Source organism: Bos indicus x Bos taurus, chromosome 5 (assembly GCF_003369695.1).
Source record: "Bos indicus x Bos taurus breed Angus x Brahman F1 hybrid chromosome 5, Bos_hybrid_MaternalHap_v2.0, whole genome shotgun sequence".
Lineage (NCBI taxonomy): Eukaryota > Metazoa > Chordata > Mammalia > Artiodactyla > Bovidae > Bos > Bos indicus x Bos taurus.
The window spans coordinates 112771348-112799166 of NC_040080.1; the positions used below are offsets into that span (position 1 = coordinate 112771348).

Sequence of the window (27819 nt, forward strand, 5' to 3'; positions counted from 1 at the left end):
AGCCACACAATCACGTGAATCAATTCTTTACAATGAATCTGTTAACTCTATTTTTTTTTTTTTACTGATTCTGCTTCTCTGCCTGAATCATGACTGATGTAATTCCAAACTGAAAAAAGCAGTAATGAAAGAGTAAAGGATGTTGTAATGGTTTGTCAGCACTGGATCCTGGCTGTGTCTACATGTACCCACAGACTCAAGTAAGACAAACATAACCTGTGTATATAAATACACACATACAATCTCACATCAAAACAGCATGTTCCCAAACACTCAAACTCCTGTGTTTAACAGGCCTAAACTTTTTGACAGATTTAATGATTTAACCAATCTGAAACATCAACAAAAGAAAACTATACAACTGGAGACCAGGACTCCAAAAGTACATTCTAAATAAGAAGAAAGTAACTGTGACACGCAGCTTACAAGAAAGACACTTCACACATTTCGATACAAACCACGATCACCTTTAGAAAACAAACACAAATATTTCACCTAAAAAGTGACAAATGTTGGTTATCCAAGCAAAAGAGGTTTTAAATTCTATAACATTAGTCAAATAATCGCATCACATGGATACAACTACATAAATATGGTGACCAAACTCACAAACAAAAACTTATAAAAACAAATTGCCAGCATCCCACCCTGGCTGTGTCTACATGCTCCCAAGACTCCCATCAATGTAAATTCATTTTAAACACATCCCCCGCTTCCCTCCCTTACCTGGACTGCATATCTTGCTGGGTTTTGGCCTGGCTGGCTTCTGCTTGAGGGGAGGCGTGGGTGACCCGCTGCTGAAGCTCCACCAAGGACTGGTAATACTGCTGCTGGTGGTGCTGCTGCTGCTTGTAGCGAGACAAACTGAAAAACAGCCCTAGAATGGCTTTTAAGTTTCCATTTCTTATTTCTGTATCAAGCGGAAAATATAAAAACAGTATCATATAAAATTATTTTTTTTAACAAAAGAAATTCTAGAAGCAGTTTGCAAATTGCTTCCAATGGATTCTTAATAGACTAAATCTTTGAAGACAGAAATAAAACTTGGTTTTCTCAGTCACACATTTAAGTAAGTCTGATTTTCTAAAACATGCTAACAGTTTTACTAGTTTGGAAATTTCAGAGAGAGAACAAAGGTTACTCAAGGGATGCTCTTTGCTGACCCTGAACTAAAGTTTTTCTCAAGGTAGCTTCTTCATGCCAATAGATAGGTGCTCTGTTTTGTGTTCCTCATTTGATTTATCATTCTGTTTATCTCTCAAATGGGCTTCCCAGGTGGGTCAGTGGTAAAGAATCTGCCTGCCAGTGCAAGAGATTTAGGAGACACAGGTTCGATCCCTGGGTCAGGAAGATCTCCTGGAGCAGGAAATAGCAATCCACTCCAGTATTCTTGCTTGGGACATCCCTTGGACAGAGGAGTCTGGCGGGCTACAGTTCATTGGGGTCTCAAAAGAGTCTGACATGGCTGAGCACATGCACACACACACATATTTTCCCTCACAAATGCACACAGCTGTTACCAGTGGAGGGATGCCTATGAGCTAGAGAAAGAAAGCTCAGTGGCTTGCATTATAAATACTGATGCTATATCCTGCTGCTGCTGCTGCTGCTGCTAAGTCGCTTCAGTTGTGTCTGACCCTGTGGGACCCCATAGACAGCAGCCCACCAGGCTCCTCTGTCCCTGGGATTCTCCAGGCAAGAACACTGGAGTGGGTTGCCATTTCCTTCTCCAACGCATGAGAGTGAAAAGTGAAAGTGAAGTCGCTCAGTCGTGTTCGACTCTTAGTGACCCCATGGACTTTAGCCTACCAGGCTCCTCCATCCATGGGATTTTCCAGACAAGAGTACTGGAGTGGGGTGCCATTTCCTTCTCCACTGATGCTGTATGGGTGTACCTCATAATAACTGTTAGCAATATTCTAAATCACCCACCAAGTGATTTATTAAAAAACTATGTATTTGTCCTCCAAAGAGCAGATGGCACCATAGTTATCCACTTTAATGTTCCAATTCTTTTATTTTTAATTCACATTACATATTAAGAAATGATTAAGATCACTTTATGCATGGCTTTAGATGCATGCTTATTATGCATGCATAATAGTGTAAGTAGAATAAGCATAATAGAATAAGTAGAATTTCTAGTTCTAAACACATGAGGCTCCTGTGTAAGTTTTTCTAACACTGAAGAAAAAATAAAATGCACAAAGTAGGCCATAACACGAGCTAGTTTTTTTCTTCTGGAGTTATAATTTTAGAATTAGAAAAAGAGAGACCACTAAAGCTGGATATAATGCTATGCAACCTATAATCATACTTTAAATGAAACTTGCCATTGACAATAAAATATATCCTCTTGTGAGGTCAAGGTTTTATGCCTCCTTTTCAGAATTTAGAAACATTAATAAACCTACTTAAATTTCTTGCTCTCTGATGGTTTATAATGTCACACACACACTATGCAGTGGAATTTTTCATATAAAATAAGGCTGAGTTATTATAACCCCCAACCTTCCTCACAGGGGCCATAATTATAGGCTTGATCAATATAAAGCTACAGTGAGACAGGATAAATTTTCTTGGGTGAACCTGCAAGTATTAAGTTTCTCCTGTGAATCTTATTGAAAGATATTCTTTAAACTTGTTTTATTAGTATTCATGTTTAATAAATACAGAAAATCATTTTGACTATTCATATATTTTTAGGAGATAAATAAAAAGCAACAGGCTTATGTTAATAAAAGATGTCATGTTAAAAGGAAGAGACATAAAACCAACAAATAGTAACATTTCTCACCTACTTTTAACCTCTTAGAAAGTAAAGTATCATCCTGGACAATTTTCTCAAATATTATTCTCAGTAACAGAACCATGTATTAGGTTTGAACCTAAGTTTTGGCCTTTAAGTATATAATTTAATATTAAATATCATGACATAAACATATAAAGGATAGAAGAAGTTCAAAATAAAATTTAAACAGTGCAGAAAAATTGAGAAAAGTAAATAATTCTAGTTCATGTTCATAATATTTCAGAAGTCACACAATTCCTATTTTTGCAATGGCAGTAAAACTTGTAAAATTTAGACCTATCTAGTATTTATACTATCTGTGGGAGTCGGGAAGGCTTTGCAGAGTAAATTGACTGTAGTAGAAACATTAAGTAACAAAAATTGCCAAAAGGGATTAATGTAATATAATTAAAATTCTAATTTAAAAAATGTTTGTTGCTGATATAGATCTCAAAGGAACTGATATGTCATAACGTTAGCAATTGTTTTTGTTACTATTACTACTTGAAAATTTTGAAAACGTTTCCTAAAAAATATATGTTGAAGAAAAAGAAAGCAGGAAAAAAGTGACAGATTTAGTTGTCTTTTTCCTGTTTTCTGTATTTCAATGTCAGTGATGATCTTTTAAACTTTTAAAAATGTTAAGGCCTTTACATAGAACAGTTACTAATACTCATTATTTAAGAATTCCTGAGGACTTGATTAAACTTACCAAATATTTAGACTTGGACTGCTAACTTGATCAAATTATAGAATTGTTATTGATAAAACAATATTTAAGCATTAATTACACCATTTAACTGTATTTCTGTCCATCTATTACCCAGCATTATCTATCCATCCATCTACTTAATATTCTAAAAGTACTACTTAATCGTTATATCATAAAGATACTTTGTTAATATGCCCCCATTCCATATACTCAGTAATGTAAAGAACAACTTTGACAAAATCTGGAACATAGCTACATAATAAAAGCATACATTAACAACCACAGAACTTATGTTTCTATTATTTTGGAAACTTTACTAATTTCCTTTTCTATATTAAGGGCCTATGTACTCTCATTTGACATTTCTAGTGTTATCAAAAGTCTTTTCAAACACAGATGCCATTTGTGACAATTATGCTTCTACTTACCTTCAGCAGATAGACCTTGAACATTTACTCCTCTGGCTGCTAGAAAACTAAGGCAGACATCAACATTTTCAATCTGCAACACGAAAAGCAGTGAAAAAGTAACTTAGAAGATTATTTTTAAGTACATAAATGAGCTAGAATGAAGCCAGAGAGAAAGATAAAGAAAGAATGAATACTTTACATTCATTTCATACTAGAGATCTTTAACTGGACTATAACTAGAATAATTTTGGCTAATTGCAGGACGAATATAAAGACTGCATTGTCTGATTTGGTACTTACAAACAATTCATAGAGGCCTGATCAAGAATGGCATTCTTACAGATTAGCAACCCACCTACTTACATAAAACCAGGCTGGTTTTGTGCTTCACAAGTCTCTGAAGCATCCAAACAGGAGATGCTTAGAATACTAGGATGTGGGTAACTGAGATTCGAATAGTAACGGTCAGTAAGTATGCCAAAAGACAAATAAGATGGAAAAGGGGTTGATACACATGAAACAAATGAAGTATATTTTCATTCTAAATCATAGAATTCTTTTAAAAACTGTATTTACTGTTGTTGAAAAACAAAATAAAACAGGAAATTAATGTGTGATATGGTGTTATTAAGTAAAGTACAGATTTGGTTCAAATTTACCAAAATTTTATGCTAGTGTCCATTCTTTGTTTTTATACATTATTCAAGATTCCACATTGTATTTAGTTGCAATAAGCCAGCTTCAGCTGCATGCAACAAATTCTGGCAAATTCTCTTTTCATTTGTATTTCATTATCAGTATTTTCTAATTTTCCTTGCTATGCCTTCTTAGATACATCCATCATTTAAAAGTGGACATTTAATTTTCAAATACATGAGGTTTTTAAAGGATCTTTGGTATTAATTCCTCATCTTGACAGCAATTTCTTTTAAGTGCTTTCATCTCAGCAATCACCCTCTGTGTTTTTTCAGGCTTCTGACTTTACTGAGACTTTCAATGGCTAAGTCAAAGATCTCTCTTGGTAAATGTCACATTGCACTTGAAAATATGTGGGTTATTTTCAAATATCTTTTGATATTGATTTTTAACATAATTCCACAATGATAAGAGAACAGACTCTGTATGATTTCAATACCTTTAGACCGTGAAATTTTACACCTTGTTTTATGTCCCCGGTGTGTTCCAGTGTCTCCGAGTTTATAGTCTATGGGAACGTGAATAGAACTTTGCAACCTACTCTTGTGTGAAAATTGTATAAATCTTAATTATATTAAACTGGTTCATGGTGCTTTTCAGGTCTACTATACCCTTCTACTTTTCTGTATATTCTATTAATTTTGAGAGCTTGATATTGAAATTCCAACAAAAATCTTAATTTATCCACTTAAAAATAATTTTATTATATAATGGGACTATATGACTTTGTTCTATATTTTCTAAGTGTTGTATTATTTTCATAATTTAGAAATAAAAAGAGAAAAACTATATTTGTATTCCCATAGTTGAGTAATTCTCTGATTAAATACAGACATCACCTTTGTAATTTAAAAGACTAATGCCACCGCTTTTAAATAGTCCATTTCAGCACAATAACCAGCGAGTGATTAACCATTTGGGGTGAGAACCAAAAAGAAACAGATTAATTTATGTTAATTCATGAGTTGATTTCAGTATTAGTCATGGCAATATGTAGCAAAGTTAAATAACTAAGACTTTTTAAAAGAGTGTAGGAAACTAGAAAGTTCCAGTTCTTTGTGAGTCATCTCCATGGGTTTTTTGGTATTCCATAAATCTTGAAATTCTAAAGTAAATAAGGTTTAAAGTTAATACTTGGCAAGGTACTGTTCTCTGTCTTATTAAATTCTCATCAAAAGCTATGTATGAGGACATACGAAGTTCTGCCAATGTCTTCTCTAGCTAAGCTTCATAGGAAGGTCAAAATGTCTTTTAAAGAAAATAAAAAGAAAAAATACATTCCAGACTTTGTCTTTATAAAATGGACAACTGTTTACATTTCTTTTTAAATGTAATTTTGTGCAAAATTAAAGCAATAATATCCAATGAGAGGTTTTTTGCTTTAAAATGATTGCTGCCAAGGTATACACATGTGCTTTGAGGAAAAAAAAAAAAAGTTTTATATTAATTCATTTCAAAATAAGTTTTACTGAAAGAATTATAGAGTTGAAGACACTAAATATTACATGACCAAGTGGACCTTCTTGTTCTACCTGTTTTACATTGAAATATTCAAAAACCCTATAGTTCTGGAACCTACTTTGAATTCTTTCCTTTCTTCACACTGCATCTTGTTATTAGAAAATGAGACAACATAAGGAAGGAAAAAATATCTTTGCCTTTGTGAGCTTTGTGAGTTTGTAATACAGCTGAAGAGAACGAAAAAAGATTCATAAATCAGCATAACACAAGGCATAATATTACAAAAGAGAATTATAAAGAACAGTGTGGCAGTGAAGAGAATGGATTTATCAGCTTTCACTATGGAAGAAGTATCATTTGGACACACAGGATAAGTCTGATTTTGATAAGGTTGGGCAAGCTTCAGAAGGAGGAGCAGGCATGCCCATAAGAGCTACCGAGAGCAATACAATTGCTCACAAGGACATCTGAAAACAGACCGTGCCAGCCTTTCCTCTCTGCAGTCATGCTTACAGAGTAAATCTGGCCTGGAACTGAAAAGGCTCCCAATACCCACTGGGATCCTAAAACCACTGCAATATAAAAGCTAAATAACTGTAAACCAGATAGCAGGCATAATACTTAAAAGACTTGAGTTTTCTCTGCAGACACAAGGCATCCTGGTTAGGGCATGTCTGTAGGTACTGCTGTTATGAATCATACATAGAAAATATGTAGAAGAATATAAACCAAATGTAACTTTTATTCTCTCTGGATGTAAATTCTTTTGTGACTCGTGCTATTTTAAATTAATGATTCTTCCCATTTTTCAAGATAAACAAGTATTGCTAATGTCATTGTATAAATTAACTAAATTTTATTTCAACCAAAAAAAAAAATAAGATGGCTCGGTTTGAGCAAACTTCTATCATATGGCAAAATACAAATGATTATATAGATTTCAGCCAAAGATTTTATTATAACTCTTTAAAATATAAACACTTAGAAAATTAAAGTAAAATGCAATAATGTTTTTGCATTGGTTAAAACTGTTAAGATGTTTGTTTTCATTCATTCACATAATGATTATTTATTCATTGAGACATGTCCAAGACCTTAAATACATATATAATCTCATAGGAGAGATGATTCCAATGTAATGCAATGAATGTTATAGAGAAACACAGACTGCTAAACAGTCTATTCATAATCAGAGGTAAGAGACTAGGAAATTTATTAGAACTAAGATTATCTATCATGGTTACAAAGATCTCTTCTTCTAAAGTTACCATCAGATCATTCACTAAGTCATGTCCGACTCTTTGCGACCCCATGAATCGCAGCACGCCAGGTCTCCCTGTCCATCACCAACTCCCGGAGTTCACCCAGACTCACGTCTATCGAGTCAGTGATGCCATCCAGCCATCGATTCCTCTGTCATCCCCTTCTCCTCTTGCCCTCAATCCCTCCCAGCATCAGAGTCCTTTCCAATCAGTCAACTCTTCACATGAGGTGGCCAAAGTACTGGAGCTTCAGCTTTAGCATCATTCCTTCCAAAGAAATCCCAGGGCTGATCTCCTTCAGAATGGACTAGTTGGATCTCCTTGCAGTCCAAGGGACTCTCAAGAGTCTTCTCCAACACCACAGTTCAAAAGCATCAATTCTTTGGCGCTCAACCTTCTTCACAGTTCAACTCTCACATCCATACATGACCACAGGAAAAACCATAGCCTTGACTAGACGGACCTTTGTTGGCAAAGCAATGTCTCTGCTTTTGAATATGCTATCTAGGTTGGTCATAACTTTCCTTCCAAGGAGTAAATGTCTTTTAATTTCATGGCTGCAGTCACCATCTGTAGTGATTTTGGAGCCCAGAAAAATAAAGTCTGACACTGTTTCCACTGTTTCCCTATCTATTTCCTATGAAGTGATGGGACCCGATGCCATGATCTTCGTTTTCTGAATGTTGAACTTTAAGCCAACTTTTTCACTCTCCTCTTTCACTTTCATCAAGAGGCTTTTGAGTTCCTCTTCACTTTCTGCCATAAGGGTGGTGTCATCTGCATATCTGAGGTTATTGAGATTTCTCCCGGCAATCTTGATTCCAGCTTGTGTTTCTTCCAATCCAGCATTTCTCATGATGTACTCTGCATATAAGTTAAATAAGCAGGGTGACAATATACAGCCTTGACGTACACCTTTTCCTATTTGGAACCAGTCTGTTGTTCCACGTCCAGTTCTAACTGTTGCTTCCTGACCTGCATACAAATTTCTCAAGAGGCAGATCAGGTGGTCTGGGATTCCCATCTCTTTCAGAATTTTCCACAGTTTATTGTGATCAACACAGTCAAAGGCTTTGGCATAGTCAATAAAGCAGAAATAGATGCTTTTCTGGAACTCTCTTGCTTTTTCCATGACCCAGCAGATGCTGGCAATTTGATCTCTGGTTCCTCTGCCTTTTCTAAAACCAGCTTGAACATCAGGAAGTTCATGGTTCACATATTGCTGAAGCCTGGCTTGGAGAATTTTGAGCATTACTTTACTAGCGTGTGAGATGAGTGCAATTGTGCGGTAGTTTGAGCATTCTTTGGCATTGCCTTTCTTTGGGATTGGAATGAAAACCGACCTTTTCCAGTCCTGTGGCCACTGCTGAGTTTTCCAAATTTGCTGGCATAGTGAGTGCAGCACTTTCACAGCATCATCTTTCAGGATTTGAAATAGCTCAACTGGAATTCTATCACCTCCACTAGCTTTGTTCATAGTGATGCTTTCTAAGGCCCACTTGACTTCACATTCCAGGATGTCTGGCTCTAGGTCAGTGATCACACCATCGTGATTATCTGGGTCACGAAGATCTTTTTTGTACACTTCTTCTGTGTATTCTTGCCATCTCTTCTTAATATCTTCTGCTTCTGTTAGGTCCATACCATTTTGTCCTTTATCGAGCCCATCTTTGCATGAAATATTCCTGTGGTATCTCTGATTTTCTTGAAGAGATCTCTAGTCTTTCCCATTCTGTTGTTTTCCTCTATTTCTTTGCATTGATCGCTGAAGAAGGCTTTCTTATCTCTTCTTGCTATTCTTTGGATTTCTGCATTCAGATGTTTATATCTTTCCTTTTCTCCTTTGCTTTTCGCTTCTCTTCGTTTCACAGCTATTTGTAAGGCCTCCCCAGACAGCCATTTTGCTTTTTTGCATTTCTTTTCCATGGGGATGGTCGTGATCACTGTCTCCTGTACAATGTCATGAACTTCATTCCATAGTTCATCAGGCACTCTATCTATCAGATCTAGGCCCTTAAATCTATTTCTCACTTCCACTGTATAATCATAAGGGATTTAATTTAGGTCATACCTGAATGGTTTAGTGGTTTTCCCTACTTTCTTCAATTTAAGTCTGAATTTGGCAATAAGGAGTTCATGATCTAGGCCACAGTCAGCTCCTGGTCTTGTTTTTGCTGACTGTATAGAGCTTCTCCATCTTTGGCCGCAAAGAATATAATTAATCTGATTTCGGTGTTGACCATCTGGTGATGTCCATGTGTAGAGACTTTTCTTGTGTTGTTGGAAGAGAGTGTTTGTTATGACCAGTGCATTTTCTTGGCAAAACTCTATTAGTCTTTGCCCTGCTTCATTCTGTATTCCAAGGCCAAATTTACCAAAGTTACCAAAGTTACCATAAGTATAACATTTTTTCCAGGGGTAAGTGTTGATCAGCTAATTAAATTGAGATGCTCAAGGTTACACAGACAGAATATATCAAAACCAGAGTCTGTGTCATTAACTTGACACACACACACACACACACATATATATTTCTGCTTCAAGGGAAACCTGAACTAGTCCCTGAAAGGTTAGGAAGGGTTAACCAAATAACAGGATGTGGGGTGAAGCGAAGCCAAGGAAGGTACAATATGTGAACTCTTGAGGGGTGAGAAACACCTTAAGTTAAAGGACTTGCAAGGAATTCAGAATAGTAGGAATATTAAGAGTTGAACCCTACTTAAAGCTTTTCCCACAACTTCTTTGTTATCAATGTGAAAATAGACCTCTCTGGTGGCCTTCAAAAGGTTTTAAGAAACTGTGTCAGAGGAGCGTTCAGGAAGAAGGGACTCCAAGATCAAGAATCTTGAGATCTGGCAAATCTAATGGCAGAAGATGAATCCATAGAGATAAACAGGCGCTGGATGTGCAACATCTTCCACATCTTGCTAGTGGCTGGGCTTGATCTTAAGGCTCAGGACAGTAATAGTGTATTTGAAGCAAAAGAAATAAATTGTCAGTGTTGCACGGAAGATATCTTCTTTTTTTTTATGATCACACAATATATACATAGGTTTATAGATAGAAATTAATAAACGTGTCACAAATCAATTTCTACCCATACTATCTGCCATGTGCTTTAATTTTAAAAGTCCATTTTAATGGGTTTAATTTTAATATGTCATTTGTAAAATATTAACTTCACAACAGGCTGCACTGTGAGGAACCTCATACTACATGTGAAGCACAGAAGCAGGGGACATGGGTTAGAAGCCACTTCTTTCTCCATCACTCAAAATCCCAGCACAGGAAGGGAATTCATACACATTAAGCATGTATATTATTTACTCCAAATGCAAAATCCTTATCATTTTCACTATAGAGGCTGGAAAATTTGATATTCTGATCATTCAATAAAGCCTTAGAAATGACATATTTTTATACTGCTACTGTTACTGCTAAGTCACTTCATTCGTGTCTGACTCTGTGTGACCCCATAGATAGCAGCCCACCAGGCTCCACCGTCCCTGGGATTCTCCAGGCAAGAACACTGGAGTGGGTTGCCATTTCCTTCTCCAACGCATGAAAGTGAAAAGTGAAAGTGAAGTCGCTCAGTTGTGTCCGACTCTTATCGACCCCATGGACTGCAGCCCACCAGACTCCTCTGTCCATGGGATATTCCAGGCAAGAGTACTGGGGTGGGGTGCCATTGCATTCTCTGTACTTTTTATAAGTTTACACAATTGAGTACACAGCAGAACCAGAATTCAAACGCATCCCCATCAGTCTTCAATGAAATAACAATTATTGCCATACTATGCTTCCTACCACTGTAACTGAGGCATTCTGAGTTAAGTCAGTTCTAGCTTTTGACTCAAGGTCTCTACATGATTAACAGACAGCTAGGTAGGATACTGGTCTGGCACAAGATGGTTGAATGTAAGGATGAAATTGTTCAGTGAGAGTATGGGCTTTCCTGGTGGCTCAGATTGTAAAGAATATGCCTGCAATGCAGGAGACCTAGGTTTGATTCCTGGGTTGGGAGGAAATGGCAACCCACTCCCACTCCAGTATTCTTGCCTGGAGAATCCCATGGACAGAGGAGCCTGGTGGGCTATGATCCACGGGGTCTCAAAGAATCAGACCCAAATGACTGACTAACAAACAAGGACATAAAGAACATGTAAAATCTATGTGCTCCATAGAGAGTCTAAGTTTATAAGGTTTAAGTGATTCCAAATTATTTCACAACTATCCAATGCTTTTTATATTCTGGTAGATGAACATATAGAATGATTGATGTGGCCACAAGCCAAGGAATGCTGGCAGTTACCAGCAGCTGGAACAAACAAGGAATAGATTCCCCCTACAGCCCCTTGAGGGAGCACAGGATTGCTGAAGGCTTGATTTTGGCCATGGGATACTGATGTTATGTGGATCATAACAAACTGTGGAAAATTCTTAAAGAGATGGGAATACCAGACCACCTGACCTGCCTCCTGGGAAATCTGTATGCAGGTCAAGAAGCAACAGTTAGAGCTGGACATGGAACATCAGACTGGTTCCAAATCGGGAAAGGAGTATGTCAAAGCTGTATACTGTCACCTTACTTATTTAATTTATATGCAGAGTACCTCATGTGAAATGCCAGGCTAGATGAAGCACAAACTGGAATCAAGATTGCTGGGAGAAATATCAGTAACTTCAGGTATGCAGATGACACCACCCTTATGGCAGAAAGCGAAGAAGAACTAAAGAGCCTCTTGATGAAAGTGAAAGAGGAGAGTGTAAAAGTTGGCTTAAAGTTCAACATTCAGAAAACTAAGATCATGGCATCTGGTCCCATCACTTCATGGCAAACAGATGGAGAAACAATGGAAACAGTGACAAACTTTATTTTTGGGGGTTCCAAAATCACTGCAGATGGTGACAGCAGCCATGAAATTAAAAGACTTTTGCTCCTGGAAGAAAAGCTATGACCAAATTAGACAGCATATTAAAAAGCAGAGACATTACTTTACCAACAAAGAGCCATCTAGTCAAAGCTGTGCTGTCTGCAGTAATCATGTATGGATGTGAGAGTTGGACTATAAAGAAAGCTGAGCACCAAAGAATTGATGCTTTTGAACTGTGGTGTTGGAGAAGACTGTTGAGAGTTCCTTGGACTGCAAGGAGATCCAACCAGTCAGTCCTAAAGGAAATCAGTCCTGAATATTCATTAGAAGGACTAATGCTGAAGCTGAAACTCCAATACTTTGGCCACCTGATGTGAAGAACTGACTCATTGGAAAAGACCCTGTTGCTGGGAAAGATTGAAGGTGGGAGGGGAAGAGGATAACAGAGGATGAGATGGTTGGATGGCATCACCAACTCGATGGACATGAGTTTGAGTAAGCTCTGGGAGTTGGTGATGGACAGAGAAGCCTAGCATGCTGCAGTCCATGGGGTCGCAAAGAGCTGGACATGGCTGAGCGACTGAACTGACTGACTGAGTACTGATTTCAGATTTCTTGCATCCAGACAAGTGAGAGATTAAAGTTCTACTGTTTGAAGCCACATTTGTGATAATTTGTTACAGCACAAGAAACTAACACAATTATCTACTTAGCAGAGCAGCAGGGCAAGGGTGAGTCTTTAGCACGTAAGGGTGAGTTGGGGTCTGTGAGCATGCAGATCTCTAGGCCTTGTCCTCTGAGGATTGATTTGCTAATCTATGGGGAGTGCAGATGAAAGATGCAGTTTAACTTGGTACCTCCTGCCACTGTGCCCTATATCCCATGCTTTGTTTTTCTATTTCAAGTTAGTTTGTGCTGTGGGATAGGGAGAGGTAGGAAATAGTAATTCTGTTTGGCTCTTCAGTTTGTTTTTGTGTTAATTTGGTCTGGGGTGAGACACATGATTAAGTACTACAGAATAATAGTTTAAAGTTTGCACTCAAATCTGAGTTTGAATCCTAGTTATGACATTTACACCCTGTAAGAATTCAACAAAATAAATTGATAAAGTTTTTACTCTCCTGAAGCCTCAGCTAACCTATCTGTGAAATGAGAATGAAAGCAGCTCCCACACAATATATTATGTGAGGAATACAGATGTTTATGAAGAGCTTAGCTCTATACTAGGCATATGTGTATCTATGTCTGTGTGTATACATGTGTATGTATATATTTTCATACTGCTGCTGCTGCTGCTAAGTCGCTTCAGTCGTGTCCGACTCTGTGTGACCCCACAGACAGAAGCCCACCAGGCTCCCCCGTCCCTGGGATTCTCCAGGCAAGAACACTGGAGTGGGTTGCCATTTCCTTCTCCAATGCATAAAAGTGAAAGTGAAGTCGCTCGGTCGTGTCTGACTCTTAGCGACCCCACGGACTGCAGCCTACCAGGCTCCTCCGCCCATGGGATTTTCCAGGCAAGAGTACTGGAGTGGGGTGCCATTGCCTTCTCCATATTTTCATACTAGAAATGCCCATATAAACACACATATTACAGAATGTGTGTGTATAAGAGCAATTAGATAGATATATAAGGGTACTCAAATGGAAAATTTATTAGGACTTTATCAGATAAAAATTGTTTTTTGTTTAAAATTCTATATTCTGCTTTAACTGACTTGGTGTTAGAGAATGATGAACATCATTTAATATTAGTTACCTATTAAAGATGATATTAAATCTTCATTATAGGCTATAATTGCCAATAGAAAGTGTTATAAATATAAAATTATAAAATACTGCATCAGTACCTATTAACCTGAAAATATATTCTCTGGGTTTTTAGTAAGTTCTTGCTTCTCCGTTTGTTACAGAGAACAAAACAAGGAATTTTTGTTTTTTATCATGAAATTATAAAACTGTTCTAAACTTACATAATATCTATCTATATATATATTACATATAAGGGTAAAGCTACATATAATAATATTTTTCAAATGCATAATTTCACCATAAAATCTATAAATCATTATCCCATATGCCTGTATGCTCTCCCAAACTAACCAAAGCTCCTATTTCTGCTGTAGATGGAATAAACAAGTATTGTATTAAAGAAAAACACTCCTTTATGTTGCAAGTTTGGAGGGAGGGGAGAGAGGAAAAGGATCCAAACACTAAAGAAGAAGGAGGGAGAGGTGGAAGATGAAGAGGTTAAAATTTAAAGACTTGAGTTTCAGACCTTATTTTGTTAAATGCATTTATTAATAAGTTTAAAAGCAATGTGGCCTAGACTCAAATTGTTGTTTTTTTAGTCTTAAATAGACATGAGACAAAAACCGATTCTTCCACTTACTGAAAAGGGACACAAGCAGACTCAATGAGGCAAATTCTTTCATAGGTTTGCTATGATGGTGCAATGAAAATGCAAGCAAAGCGTCTAGTACAGCCCTGGATACAGACGGTTGGCAGTTAGTCTACAAGTGAATCAATAAGCGATACTGGTACTGCCGCACTCTCAGGTCCATCTCTAGAGCCTGATGCTTCTGCGATGCAGTTTCATAATGGTCTTCCCAGGTGGCACTAGTGGTAAAGAGCAACCTACAGTGCAGGACATGTAAGAGAAGTGGGTCTGATCCCTGGGTCAGGAAGGTCCCCTGGAGGAAGACATGGGAACCCACTCCAGTATTCTTGTCTGGAGAATCCCTTGCACAGAGGAGCCTTGTGGGCTCCAGTCCACAGGACCATAAAAAATAGGACACGGCTAAAGTGACTTAGGATGCATGCATGGGATGCAATTTCATAGTATTTTTTATGTTTGAAACATGACTTATACAAATTAAAGGGCAATACAATGTTTTCAAGTGTAACCTGATACATCATGAATTTTTGTCTATGGCTATCCACACAGGTCAGTTTAATTTAACTCATATAAATTATTTAATAAAGGAGATTTGGTACATCTGCTGATTTTCAAGTAATTTATCTTATCAAATATAAACTTCTCAACTGAACATACTGAGGTCAAATGAAAAAGTTTCTCCCATTTCATTTTGTTTTTCTGCCCGACGGAAGTATTTTTACTTATAGGTTGTTAAGCTATGAATACCACAGGTCATAGTTAAAATGATCTCATATCTTAGTATATTGTTTTCCAAGCTAGGATTTTAAAATTTTCTCTTTTTTCATATTTTTTTTCACTACTGAGTATTGAAAGTGGTAATTATCTATAAATTTTAAAAAGGGAATTGAAAAAGATGGAGCAGTAGGTTCTTTTTAAAAATTAGACCATTTAAGGTGATAAAAGCTAAAGTTATGAAAGGATTGCTACAAAATATGTTTTCTAATATTAGGTGTGACTGTATTTCATGTTAACCGGGATAGTGGCTTATCACTGGGAAACATCGTACACTATTTTAAGTCAAACTATTAGGGATGAGAACATTCTAAATATTTAAGAAAGTGGTCGATATTCAAATGTACAGCAGAAATACAAAGTACATTTGCAGTTGTTTTCTCCATACAGATATAAAGCTTAATAACTACCTGTAAAAACAGAAATAAGGTACATCCTATCTTCAAAAAGAAAGAAAAAAATTGTATGTGGATATCTGGTATCCAATTCAAAATTAGCTACTTAACTTTAATTTCCATTTGTCCTACTAATGACACAAACCAATTATAATATTGACACTTATAAGAAAAACATTTACACTATTTACTCTATATTATAGTTAATACAGAAAAGCATTCTTATATTTTCAGCATTTACTTGATTTCTGAATGGCAGACTAGGTAACGTTCATAACAGTATTGTTTTTCATTGTAAATTAGACTTAATACATCTTAGGAAATATCTTTTTTACCTTACTATGGATGCTGTTTTAAAAAGTTATAAAGATTGAAAACCCAAGTACATCTCTAAGAAGAAATACTGAACAGAAAGCATGGTCTTTGCTATTTTGTTAAATCAGTATAGCACATCAGCATTCCAACGGATTTCAGAGTTTATCAGTCTGATTTCCTCACTATAGAAATTAGTGAAGACTTTGAATATTTATGGACTTTTTTCCTGACTCATCTAATCAGAATTAGAACTCCAGTGATCACTGTCCTTTAAACATGACACACTCTCAATGTCCCCATTTTACTTCAATTTTTTCATTCAAACTTTACATATGAGTATACTGAACAACTTCTAGAGACAAACTCAGCTTTAAAAATCATCAGGGTGGTTTATATTAATAATATAAATAAATTGGATCAATAATTTAATATAAATTTCCTAATACTTGTAGTTTATGCTTAATCTTCTGAAGTGTGAGCCTAAATAAAAATAATGAAACTGTTAAGCAAACTACAAAGTAGATATTTAGTTAATGGTTCTTTAGAGATCAGAGCTCTATTTGTAGGAAAACATTTGTCTTCATTAAGCTATCTTTTTCTAGACATTCCAGAAGATGAACAGTTTCAAAATGGCAGGGGGTCATGCGAATGGACTAACTTAGCAATATTCCACTCCTCTGAGTCATAGTGCTAGAATCCTGCAGTGTGCCATTTATAAGATTTTATTAAATCTTTAGAGCATTCCAATATTTTATCTTTTCCCTATTTGGTTAGAAACCTCATCTTATCTTACCTAAATAGATCCTTTAAAAGGGCAGCAATAACAAGCAGTGGCTGGAAGAATTAAAACTTGAAAGGGCAGCATACAGATAAAACAACAGAATAATTTTTCTATCAAGAATAGCTTCCCTGTCTGGATTCCTGTAAACTATAGAAATGGAACAAAGATGCCTGTGAAATACAGTAATTATTGTGGCAGCCACAACTCTGTAGGACATGGATTCACAGAATTAAGGGAAGACTAAAACCTATTATTTCATCTAGGAACAGAAAATTGTAAGAGGCACAAGCGTTACAAAAATCCTCATATCAGCAAGTTTCAAGCAATACAATAAGATAGGAAAGAAGGTAGAAGGTTGTGGCTAAGAAAACAATTGAGCTACTAGAGTGAGGTGAAGGGATGAGCCAGAAAACAGGAAGGACAAGCTGGGAACTGCATTTGCCAGATTCTCAGTTCTGCCCCATAATCTAATTCTTGGTTTGCAACTATTGCACATAATCAAATTTCCTAATCTCTCCATGCATTTATGAAGACTGTTAAATACCATGGTCTATTTTATTAGTATTCTACTCTAACCAACGGAGCTAACTGGCCAAGTGCTCTAATGGGCTATTTTAAAATAAAGAAAATTTTGTTTTCCAAACAAGTTTTCCCCTATATGTCTTTCATTTTTGTCTACGAACCTTGCACTTGTGCCTCTGCATTTCAAATACATGTTGGGCATTTTTTTTCTGCTATTTTTAATCTGCTGGGCATTCTGGACATTCCTGGTATTTATAGTTGACTAATTTATTTCCTCATATAATCTCACCAAAGTTGTGGCATGCAGCATATATTTTGAATCCTGATACCACCCACCTAGAAATTACTTAACAGGTGCCATCCATATTAGTAACTTCATCTTTGGATGAGGTTAAATATAGTATTGAATAAGCTTCTGCAAACTTAGCTCTGTTTCCCGCCCCCCGCAGGATGAATTTAGTCTTAAGCTTATTAAAGAAAGATATAGCAATAGATAACAGTTGAAACAATAAATATGAATTGGAACCTCTCAATAATCATGCTAATAAACTGCTGTAAAGACAAGTTCATATTGTCCAAATATCTGCTCTTTAGTCAATGATATTTGAAAGAATTATTGTTGAATTGTATGTTATAAAATACTATAATCAATTTTTTATATTATAGTTAATCATTACAGAATGACATGGAAAAGAGCACATTAATATTATCTAATAATCTGAAATCATTACATTTATTTGAATTTCTTTAATTTCTATGTAATCCACTAACAAATACCTCTTCATGCGATCATATTCCCTTATGACATGACATAAACGAAAATGTATTCCCATTGTTTTCCAACATTAAATCTTCCACCCAGACTTCAAATTTCCTCCTCTGCCACTTCCTTGAGGATCCGGCATGTCCCCGGAATCTCCCTCCCCTCTCCTTCCTGCTTCCTCCTTCTCTACTTCCCCCTTGCAAAAACTCCCCTCACCCTGCCTTCCTCTCAAACCATGTTTCCCCTTCAACAGGAAAATCCTAGAAAAATATTAAACACTCAGTGGCTGTCTGCCCCTCTCAGCCACTCCTGAACACATGATCACTCTTACAGAAGATGTTTACTTGGAGGTCATTAATGCCTGTCTAATTACTAGAACTAAGTGTTCACCTTTGGTATACCTACCTATTTTCATGTAGCCCTGGACAGTATCCATCACATTTCCCTCATTTCACTTTTCCCTGTCCCACTAGGCTAACCCAAGTATGCACTATAGCTTAAGCTACCATAGCTACCCTAATGATTAACAATCCACACATGTTGAGTGACCTCTCAATGACGGGCTCACTTTCTCACCACTCTTTTCACCCTCTTCTGACTCCTACACCTCTCCTCGTCACATACATGCTGGTGTACCGCAAGGTGAGAACCTCAGCTTTCTTCCTATCTGACTCACACAGATCTCCTAGAGATCTCACCCTTGTCCACTTCAATCAGTGCCTACACACAAGTACATTCTCACCAATGCCTTACTTCCGATTTGGAAACACATGCCTAATTGCCTCCAGTCACCTCCACTTCACGTTCCAATGGATACATCAAATTATATTAGTGAAAATCTGAATTTGTCATCTCCCCCCGTTCACCTTTTAACCTGTTTTCTCCCTCCATAATAACCATCTTATTTAATGGTAACTATTTACTCATTCAGGCCAAAAAATTGGGGAGTACTGCATAGTCCCTACATTTTTCATCTCCCACACCCAACTGAAAGTCAACACTTAAGGACTATACAATTCTCAGAAAGCACCTGGGGTGATCTTTTTAAATATTTACATCAGATCATAACATGGTCCAGCTTTAAAAGTTTTCTAAAGGCCCCTCAATCAATAGAGTAACACAGTGGACCTTCCTTTGCTTCCACATAATTAGGCTTCCATCTTCCCCTCTGAACACCTCTCACTGTGCCCAAACCACATGGTCTTCTGTTTCTGGAACACACCAAGCTCACTCCCTCCACATTCCTTTTGTTCTTCCCTATGTAACACTGTCATTATTACTTATCTGAATATTTGTTTCTGATTCTCAAGTGTCCTTATATCTGGGCCTTATGAGCTCAGTTAATCTCACCCAAATATGAACATCTGGCTGTTCATCGATTTCCTGTAGATTCATACTACAAGAGAACATCTATTCATAAAGGTGTAAAATAATCCAGTAAAGGTCTCCCTTGTGGCTCAGCTGGTAAAGAATCTGCCTGCAATGTGGGGGACCTGGATTAGATTCCTGCGTTGGGAAGATCTCCTGGAGAGGGGAAAGGCTACCCACTCCAGTATTCTGGCCTAGAGAATTTCATGGACTGTAATAGTCCATGGTTTTGCAAGGAGTCAGACATGACTGAGCAACTAACTGCTAAAAAAAAAAAAAAAAAAAAGGTTATCAAGTTTAAAATTAAAAAAGAAAAAAAAACCACTTTGTAACTAGAAATAGTAGCAGACCTAGTTTTACCTTACCTTTTGTTATCAAACGTGAATGCCAACCCAAAGGCCATGAACAATCCTTTATATATATATAAAGAATTGGACAAGTAGTTCTATGAGGAAGGACAGTGCTCACTGTTACTAATGCAGCATTGCTTGGCTGTTACACAAAAAAAGAAGCAGGCCACATCCTGTTTGGGACAGAAATATCAACTTTATAAACCTAGTCACGCTATCATAATTCTATTTCCTCTACTTTCTTATCTCGGCTAAAATCTAGAATTTTATTCATTAATAACATGTTACCAGTGCCAATTTTTAAGAATAGAGGCAAAAATGATTCAACCAAAAAAGTTACATTTGTGTCACATGTATTCTTGTGAATCACCACAGGGAAGCCATGCCAATTTCAGGTTAAAAATTCAACCACAAAAAAATAAAAATGAGGTTACAAGTCATTGTTACTCATATTTCAGTGTAATTCTGACTAAAACTTTTGGCTGGAAAAAAACACCTATTTTATAACATGCATTTCTCAGGTTTTGATTTTTCTGTGTTCTTTTTTTTCATCAGAAGCAGAAATATCAACATAACATTGTATACTAGATGTTATATGACATTTGAGGGCTAAAGGAGCAGGAAGTAATAAAATTAAGAGAACCTTATGAGATATTTTCATATTTGTAGAATCTTAGGCACAGATGTTTCAGATGAATATCCAAGGACTGCATCTCTGTCTATAGTTATGAGCTTTGGAGGTTCGTTTATTATCTATCATGAAGCAATAGCTTGGCTATTCACTGAACTGTTATCAGAATCAAGTTGGAATGACAGCAGTGAAGATAAGAATTTTAGTATCCAACATCTCTTGATGATTGAAATAAGGAAAGTAAAACCAATAGTGTTGGGTTTGAGAAACATAATGTGATATTCAGGGACTATAGTGCTTTTATAAGAAACCTGACAAAGTTTTTAACAGGTATTAATTAATGAATGTGCCCTTTATAAAGTTAGTAGCAGTACTATTCTGCATTTCCATATCAGTTTAGGTGGTAAAGAATGTCCACAGTTATATGTTATTATCATGTCATAATTAGGGTTTATTTTACAGATGAGAAAGCAGAAGGTCAGAGAAGTTACATGTCTTTGCCAACATCAAGGAGCTTTCACTGCAGCAGGGCCCAAAGGTATTATAATCACTTCCAGTAAAACTTCAGGAAACAACCATAATTAATTTTTATAGAGTCATCTTTGTGCCCAGAGTAATTAGATCAGGAACTTTCCCTAAAACTAAAGTGTTTTACAGAGAATCTTTCTTTATAGTGATTTTTTTTTTTTACAACAGCGACAGAGAGTTCACGACATTGTACTAGGTCCTTAGAGTGCTTAAACACACAGACACACCAGACATGCTAGTTAATCACTCTTTAAAACTAAATTATTTTTTTTATGATTTTGGATTTCAGTTTTCTGACATTACCAATATCAGGTCAGCAGGTCAAAAAGTTTATCATTTCTTTTCATTCTTCGTATTGCTGTCAATTAAGAACTCATTATTTTTATTTTAAAGGTCTATTCTATGCTAAAAAGAGTTTTGGAAAAACCTCATCTTCTGAATTTTGGCTGTCACTCCTAATTATATCTGCTGACGTAACTTCAACTAAGGCATTTTGGCTTCAGGTTGTCCTATAAAATTAAATTGTGGTTATTTAATTAATAAAGGGGTGGGCTTCTAATCTCAGCAGTTTATCAATCTATTGTTTTATGACAAAACTCTACCCTTTACCAACTAGTAAAGATAAGAGAGGGCTGGGTGAGATACAGATCTCTAGATCGGCTACTTTCTGGAAAAAGCTATGAATCATATCCCCTAGTTAGTCCCTGCTCAGCAAAACCAGCAGCCTGCCTTTATAGAGTCATTTCCAAGAGTGCTGAAGAGTCCATATGTTTATACTGGACTTTGTTATGAGCAAAGAAAATACTATTTATATATTTTTTAAATGCACATGACAACTTTTGTTCTTCAAATCAGTTGTTCAGACAAAAAGGCTCCCCTTAAAACTGGAAATGGGATTTCCTGCCACTAGTGAAATTATTCAGATACCAGAACACAAAAAAATGTCAAGGATCTGATAAAACACCTGGAGACTGTTTTTTCAAAAGTCATACATATTCAAACATATTGATGCTATCACTTTTTCCTAAATTGCACCCAAAGAGATATACATACATGATAGAATACAATCAAATGGTTTCTTGAATAAGCAGGAACATATGCAAAAGAAATTTCTAGTCCATTTATAAATGCAGTTAACTCTGGAAGTGAAGACAGGCATTATATTTAGAATAAACATGATTCTTACCATCTGAGACTGACTCCTAGGACATCCATTGATATCTTCAACTTTTTCATTTGCTAAAGCCAAGAAATAAAATAAAAGAGAGAAAAAAAGAACGACATGCTTAAGCCATGAAGTGAAACACACACACAAGAGACTAAGAAAAAAAAAGGGAAAAAAAAAAAAAAACCACAAGCAAAACGCTGCTGCTACATTCACTTTGTCTCCTAAGCTGTGTACAGGACACACTTGTTAGCAGCCGCCAAGTCCATATGCAGGAATCAGGCAAAAAAAAAAAAAAAAGTGACTGAGAAGGAAGTTGCCGCTAATTCCTCAGCTTGTGCCAAATGACTGCTGACATGAAACCTTTCACAATTGTCCCTGCTGGATCAGGATACAGTTTCAAGGAATCTCAGAGTGTATGAGTTGCTCCAGCTAACGAAAAGCACACATGGGAGACATATGGTTTAATGAAGCGTTCATTTCTGACAATCCAGTGTATGTAAAGATACAGCTCTAGCCATTTACAAGTATGGCCAAACTGCCTTTTTCAAACATCCTCACATAAACATTTTAATTAAATCACAGGGAGAGCTACATTAATCTCACAGACACATGGACCAAGTTTCTAAGCATTCGACTTAAATTGTATTTTACCCAAAGTAGGTGGGGGCAGAGACTTTCAAGTTTTGTTTTGTTTTTCCAGAGGGTAGGTCTTACCAATGATCTGGATGATTTCTGCGAGCAGTACTCCATCTGCAATGTCTTGCTGCAAATCCTTGATCAGCCGCTTGTGGCCCGATTTTGCTAGGTAGTGGTTGGCCCAGTCTGTGTAAATCTGTTGAACAGAGGGAGGGAAGAAGTGAGATGAGATGAGGGAAAAGAGAGGCAATAAAAATGCTCAAGACAAATGTTGGATACAGAGGGATGTTATTCTGGATCACATTCCAGCTTAAGAAGTCATAGCTCAAAAGGAAATAGTTGTAAAATAACTTTTAAGTTCACTCTGTTTCAAAACCAGGGACTAGTCACTTGTGACAGAGCAAAACTCCCTTCCTGGATGACTACTGAGGAAGCTCCTGTTCGCAAATCAGTTTCAGTTTGTACTCTCTTGCCTCTGGTTCCATCACACTGAAAATAATCCTGTCTGTCCTTATAAAAGGGAGCCACCTGGATTGACTTACACAGGAATCTCACTATAAAAACGTGTGTTTCTCTGAGCAGACTTTATTAAATCTGTCATGTGAGATACTACATGTGATAATATTTTGGCATCATTTTATGAAATAATTACAGATGCCTAAGCTGTTTTATTTGAATTGTCAAATCCCATTTCAGCTTCTCGTAATGTGTTTTTATAAGAGAATAGAGGAAGTTTAAAAAGCAGCTATTATATAGAAATTGTAATTAATATAGAATTGAGGTACAGATTATGAACTCTAAGCTTGGTTATCTATATAAAGAAGAAGTGTCTCTCCAATAACAGATTATGATAGAGGAAAAAATTGAAACTGTTCAAAAACTTAACAAAAATAATAAAATGTTACTAATCTTTCAAATGTTATAGGCACTTACTGATGTAATATAATCTAATTATAGGGATAAAACTTCAGTTTCATGAGAGACTCACATGGACATATTAGTACACTTACAAGGCAGACCATAACATGATGTGATAGAAGAATGAAAACTTGAAGTAAGAATACAAAAGGACAAATAACCGAGAAATATAAAAATGTGTTATGGAAGAAGCACTGGAAGTAGAACTGGAAACATAAAAGAACCTGAAGAGGGGAAGTGAAGGGAAGGGCTTTCCCCCAGAGGGTACAAGACACAGAGAGGCACAGGAGCCAAGGAATCAAGCGCACAGCTGAAAATCACGTAATTAAGGCAGGATGCCTGAAATTAGGACAAATCAGACTGGAAAGGTAAGCTGTGCCTTGTGGTCACGAGCACTGAGACCCAGGCAAACTGCAAAAAAAGAAAAAAAAATTTCTCACAAAATTAATACACGTTTTTATAAAAATAAAATAAAACAGAAGTGTAAAAACTGGACCAAAAAAAGTTTCCCACAACTTGCAACCCCACCCACTTTTGAATAACTTGATATGAATAGTTCTAGAATTTTTTCTACACCCACACACTTCACCACATGACTTCATATTACACATCATATACACACACTCATGACAGAATGCGTAACCAAATGTAGCTCAGTTTTACCTACCACTCTGCATTTTCAGGTTTTCATGAAACAATATTTTAATAATACTTCTAAAACCTTTTTACAAAAATTTATCACTATTTTTGATGTTATGTTATACATAGTATCAATCCCCCCTAACAAAAGATACTTACTGTGTTTAAAAATATTTCTATTGCTTCTAAATTTGTAAGAGACATCTTATAAATGTGTCTTGGCATATACCTATACTGGTATTTTTTACAGGACCAAAATCTAAAAATGGGGCTGCCAAGTGCTTTATAATGGATCCTAGGTATAAACATTTCAAAATATAACACAAAAGAAAATGTGTGTTTATTTTAGAAAATATAAGGTGGCATCTTAATGCATATGTACTGGTAGAATGTGTTCTGAAAGATATCAGTAATTTGAGGTATATCCTACTGTGTAAGAAAAACATATATAATGGCAACACTACATCTTCTTTCTTCACATTCATTATCTTCTTTATACTGAAGATCATTAGAGTGTAAGAAAAATCACTTGCACAACTGTCTCCTTAATTAGAAAACAAGCACAATTTCTAGATTGACATTTTTATTTGTTGATCATCTTCCCCAATTAAGATTTTATTCTACTTGTGTTATGGCAAAATTTTAATTTTATAAGATTACACTGTTCATAATCTTAAAAAATTGAGCGCTTTCCCTTCACCTACACATCAATCAAACAATAGCATTAATCACTTGGTGTCTAGTAGAAACTTCAGTGTGAGCCAGACTTTATTTGTGCCTATGCCCGAGGCAGCGAGTTATTTATAAGGACCAGTTAACTGACTCTAAAGGATCCACAATGATGAAGAATATGAGTTCTGGACTCAAGCAGATATAGCTTGGAGGCCCAGCACACTATTTGCTTCCCCCTGGGACCTTGAACAAATTACTTATATTTTCTAAACCTGATTCCTTATCTGCAAACTAAGGATGATATAATACTTACAATATTATGTCAGGACTAATAAGATTGAACTTGTAAAGGACCTGTCACAGAGTTGATCCTGAAAAAAAGGCCTACTATTATTATTTTATGGCATCTAAATGTTATTTGCTATGGTGGCTTTCCAACAAATATTTGTTGACGTTATCATTGCTCAAAGGTTAAAAAATGTGGAAGTACTGGCAGTCGAAGACTGGAGGAACCGTATTCCTTGCTTTCTTACACTCGTCACATCTATGACTCCTGCTGTCTAATTCACTGAGGCCACAGATCTGTCCCCCATCCAAACCCTGAGGAATGTGTCCAATTTTGAGGCTGCAGTGTTCTCATCCAGACCTGCAGTGAATGCCTCCATCATTACACCACCTCCAACAAAGCTCATACTGCATGGATTTTTTTTTTTATGAAGGCATTAAATTACAGAAATTATGCTTATTTAATATTTATTCAAATATATATAAAATGGAATGCATTAAAAGTAAAAACAATAATACTTTTATGCTCCGAATGCATGCTAACAGTGCCTTATCCTCTATCCAAAGCCCTCTAGGACGTAGGTGAGAAAACAGATGGGAAGTCAGCTGGTTGGCTTCAAGACCTTGTTGAGAAAGCCTCTGACTGAGCTCAAGAAACATTTTTTCACTTGGTCCAGGATTTCTTCTAGAGGAATCCCAAGCCCAAGTGCTTTGACTTGTCCAGCATCTCCAACATGTGAAACTTTGCTCAGACAATAACTCTGACTTAGTGGCAATCAGAAAAATATATTCAGACTAAATAAATGAACTTGAAAATTAGTTCCTGTGTATTTTACTTAGTCCTTCTAATAGACATGTGTAGAGGATACTTGATTCAAATAAATCAGTGTTTTCCAAAGGGTTATAATATAGATGATGAAATATAAAACAATTACCTAGAAACTTCTATACATTTTAAATATTAAATATAAGCTTATAGTTTCTTATCTTTAATAAATAAAAACTTAAATTTAAAAAAGTTGAAATAGGAAGTGTGTCTTTAAGAAGACAATCTTCAAGCAAAGGACACGTGATATATAAATGTGTTTGCTGCTGCTGCTGCTAAGTCGCGTCAGTCGTGTCCGACTCTGTGCAACCCCATAGACGGCAACCCACCAGACTCCCCCGTCCCTGGGATTCTCCAGGCAAGAACAATGGAGTGGGTTGCCATTTCCTTCTCCAATACATGAAAGTGAAAAGGGAAAGTGAAGTCGCTCAGTCGTGTCTGACTCTTCTCGACCCCATGGACTGTAGCCCACCAGGCTCCTCCGTCCATGGGATTTTCCAGGCAAGAGTACTGGAGTGGGGTGCCATTGACTTCTCCAATAAATGTGTTTAAAAATCATCAATAAACTTACTGTAATAATCTGATGAGAGAAGATACTAACAACCTTGTCAACCATCATTAAAATCTGTTGTTCAAATAAATACAGAATTTATTTGAACAGAATGGTGAAATCATGACCAGATTTTGGATCTGAGCTCCAAAGTTGCCCTTGGTTAATTTCCACTAAAATAATCACATTATTTAACCTTTTAACCTCAGTTGAATGAGTAAAATGTGTGGTAACATATTTTGTAGGATTATACTACAAATTAGAGGGTTAGTTTGTGTGTGTGTGAAGAAACCAATATAATTGAAAATAACATCAAATCACTCATAAATCAATATTTTGTATTTTCTATAGCAGGATCACTGAGTATTTAAGTCATCAAGGTTCTGACCAAAACTTTAAATAGCATTTACCTTTAAGCATCTTAAGCCAACTTTGCTCAACCATTTTAACTGCAATGTTATGAATATAAATGTCATCTCATGTAGTAATTATATTTCAGTTAATTCAGAAGAATTAATGAGATTACACTTACCAAAGTGCTACTTAGAAACTCTAGCACATTTGTATGTCTAATTATTCATTCACAGTAAGTTAAAATAATAGAATTAAATGCACCATGGCATATTTTATGCTTTGTATTTATCAGCATGTGTTTTAGGGCCTGTATGCAACAGCAGGTATTCTTTAAGGAACAATCTACAGGGCTGAAATTTCTGCTCTGCCATTTAATATCCATGTGGATACTGACTGAACATTTACTTTCTCTCAGTATCAGATTTTTCTCACCTATAAAATGGTAATAATAGTATTATCTACTAATGGAATTATTGTGAGGATTGAATAAATTTATACTCTTGGAACATGGCCTTTCACTTACTGAATATGTATTAAATATCAAATAGTGTTAGTAGTTCATATTTCAATATAAAATACATTTATGTTAATTGTGATTAGTTTATTAACATAAATCATCAGTATCACTGTCAAATCCTTAAATATTAGCTGTCTACCCAAATGTAGATAACCTAACTAATGAAGGAAAATTGCTGCAAGTTATAATAATCTCTTAAGTATTGATCCTATAATTTTTCTTTTAC

At 36.1% G+C, this 27819-nt stretch overlaps 1 protein-coding gene across 4 annotated transcripts in view; it reads right to left on the minus strand.

Moving 5' to 3' along the window:
• Positions 1–27819, minus strand: part of NAV3 (neuron navigator 3) — a 382845-nt gene that overhangs the window by 251268 nt on the left and 103758 nt on the right. For all 4 annotated transcript variants that reach the window (XM_027543298.1, XM_027543301.1, XM_027543299.1 and 1 more), the window contains exons 2-5: positions 22911–23028; positions 22215–22267; positions 3932–4004; positions 727–910 (exon numbers count right to left, since the gene is read on the minus strand). In XM_027543298.1, coding sequence (XP_027399099.1) covers positions 727–910; positions 3932–4004; positions 22215–22267; positions 22911–23028 — 428 coding nt within the window. The remainder of the gene's footprint in view (positions 1–726; positions 911–3931; positions 4005–22214; positions 22268–22910; positions 23029–27819) is intronic.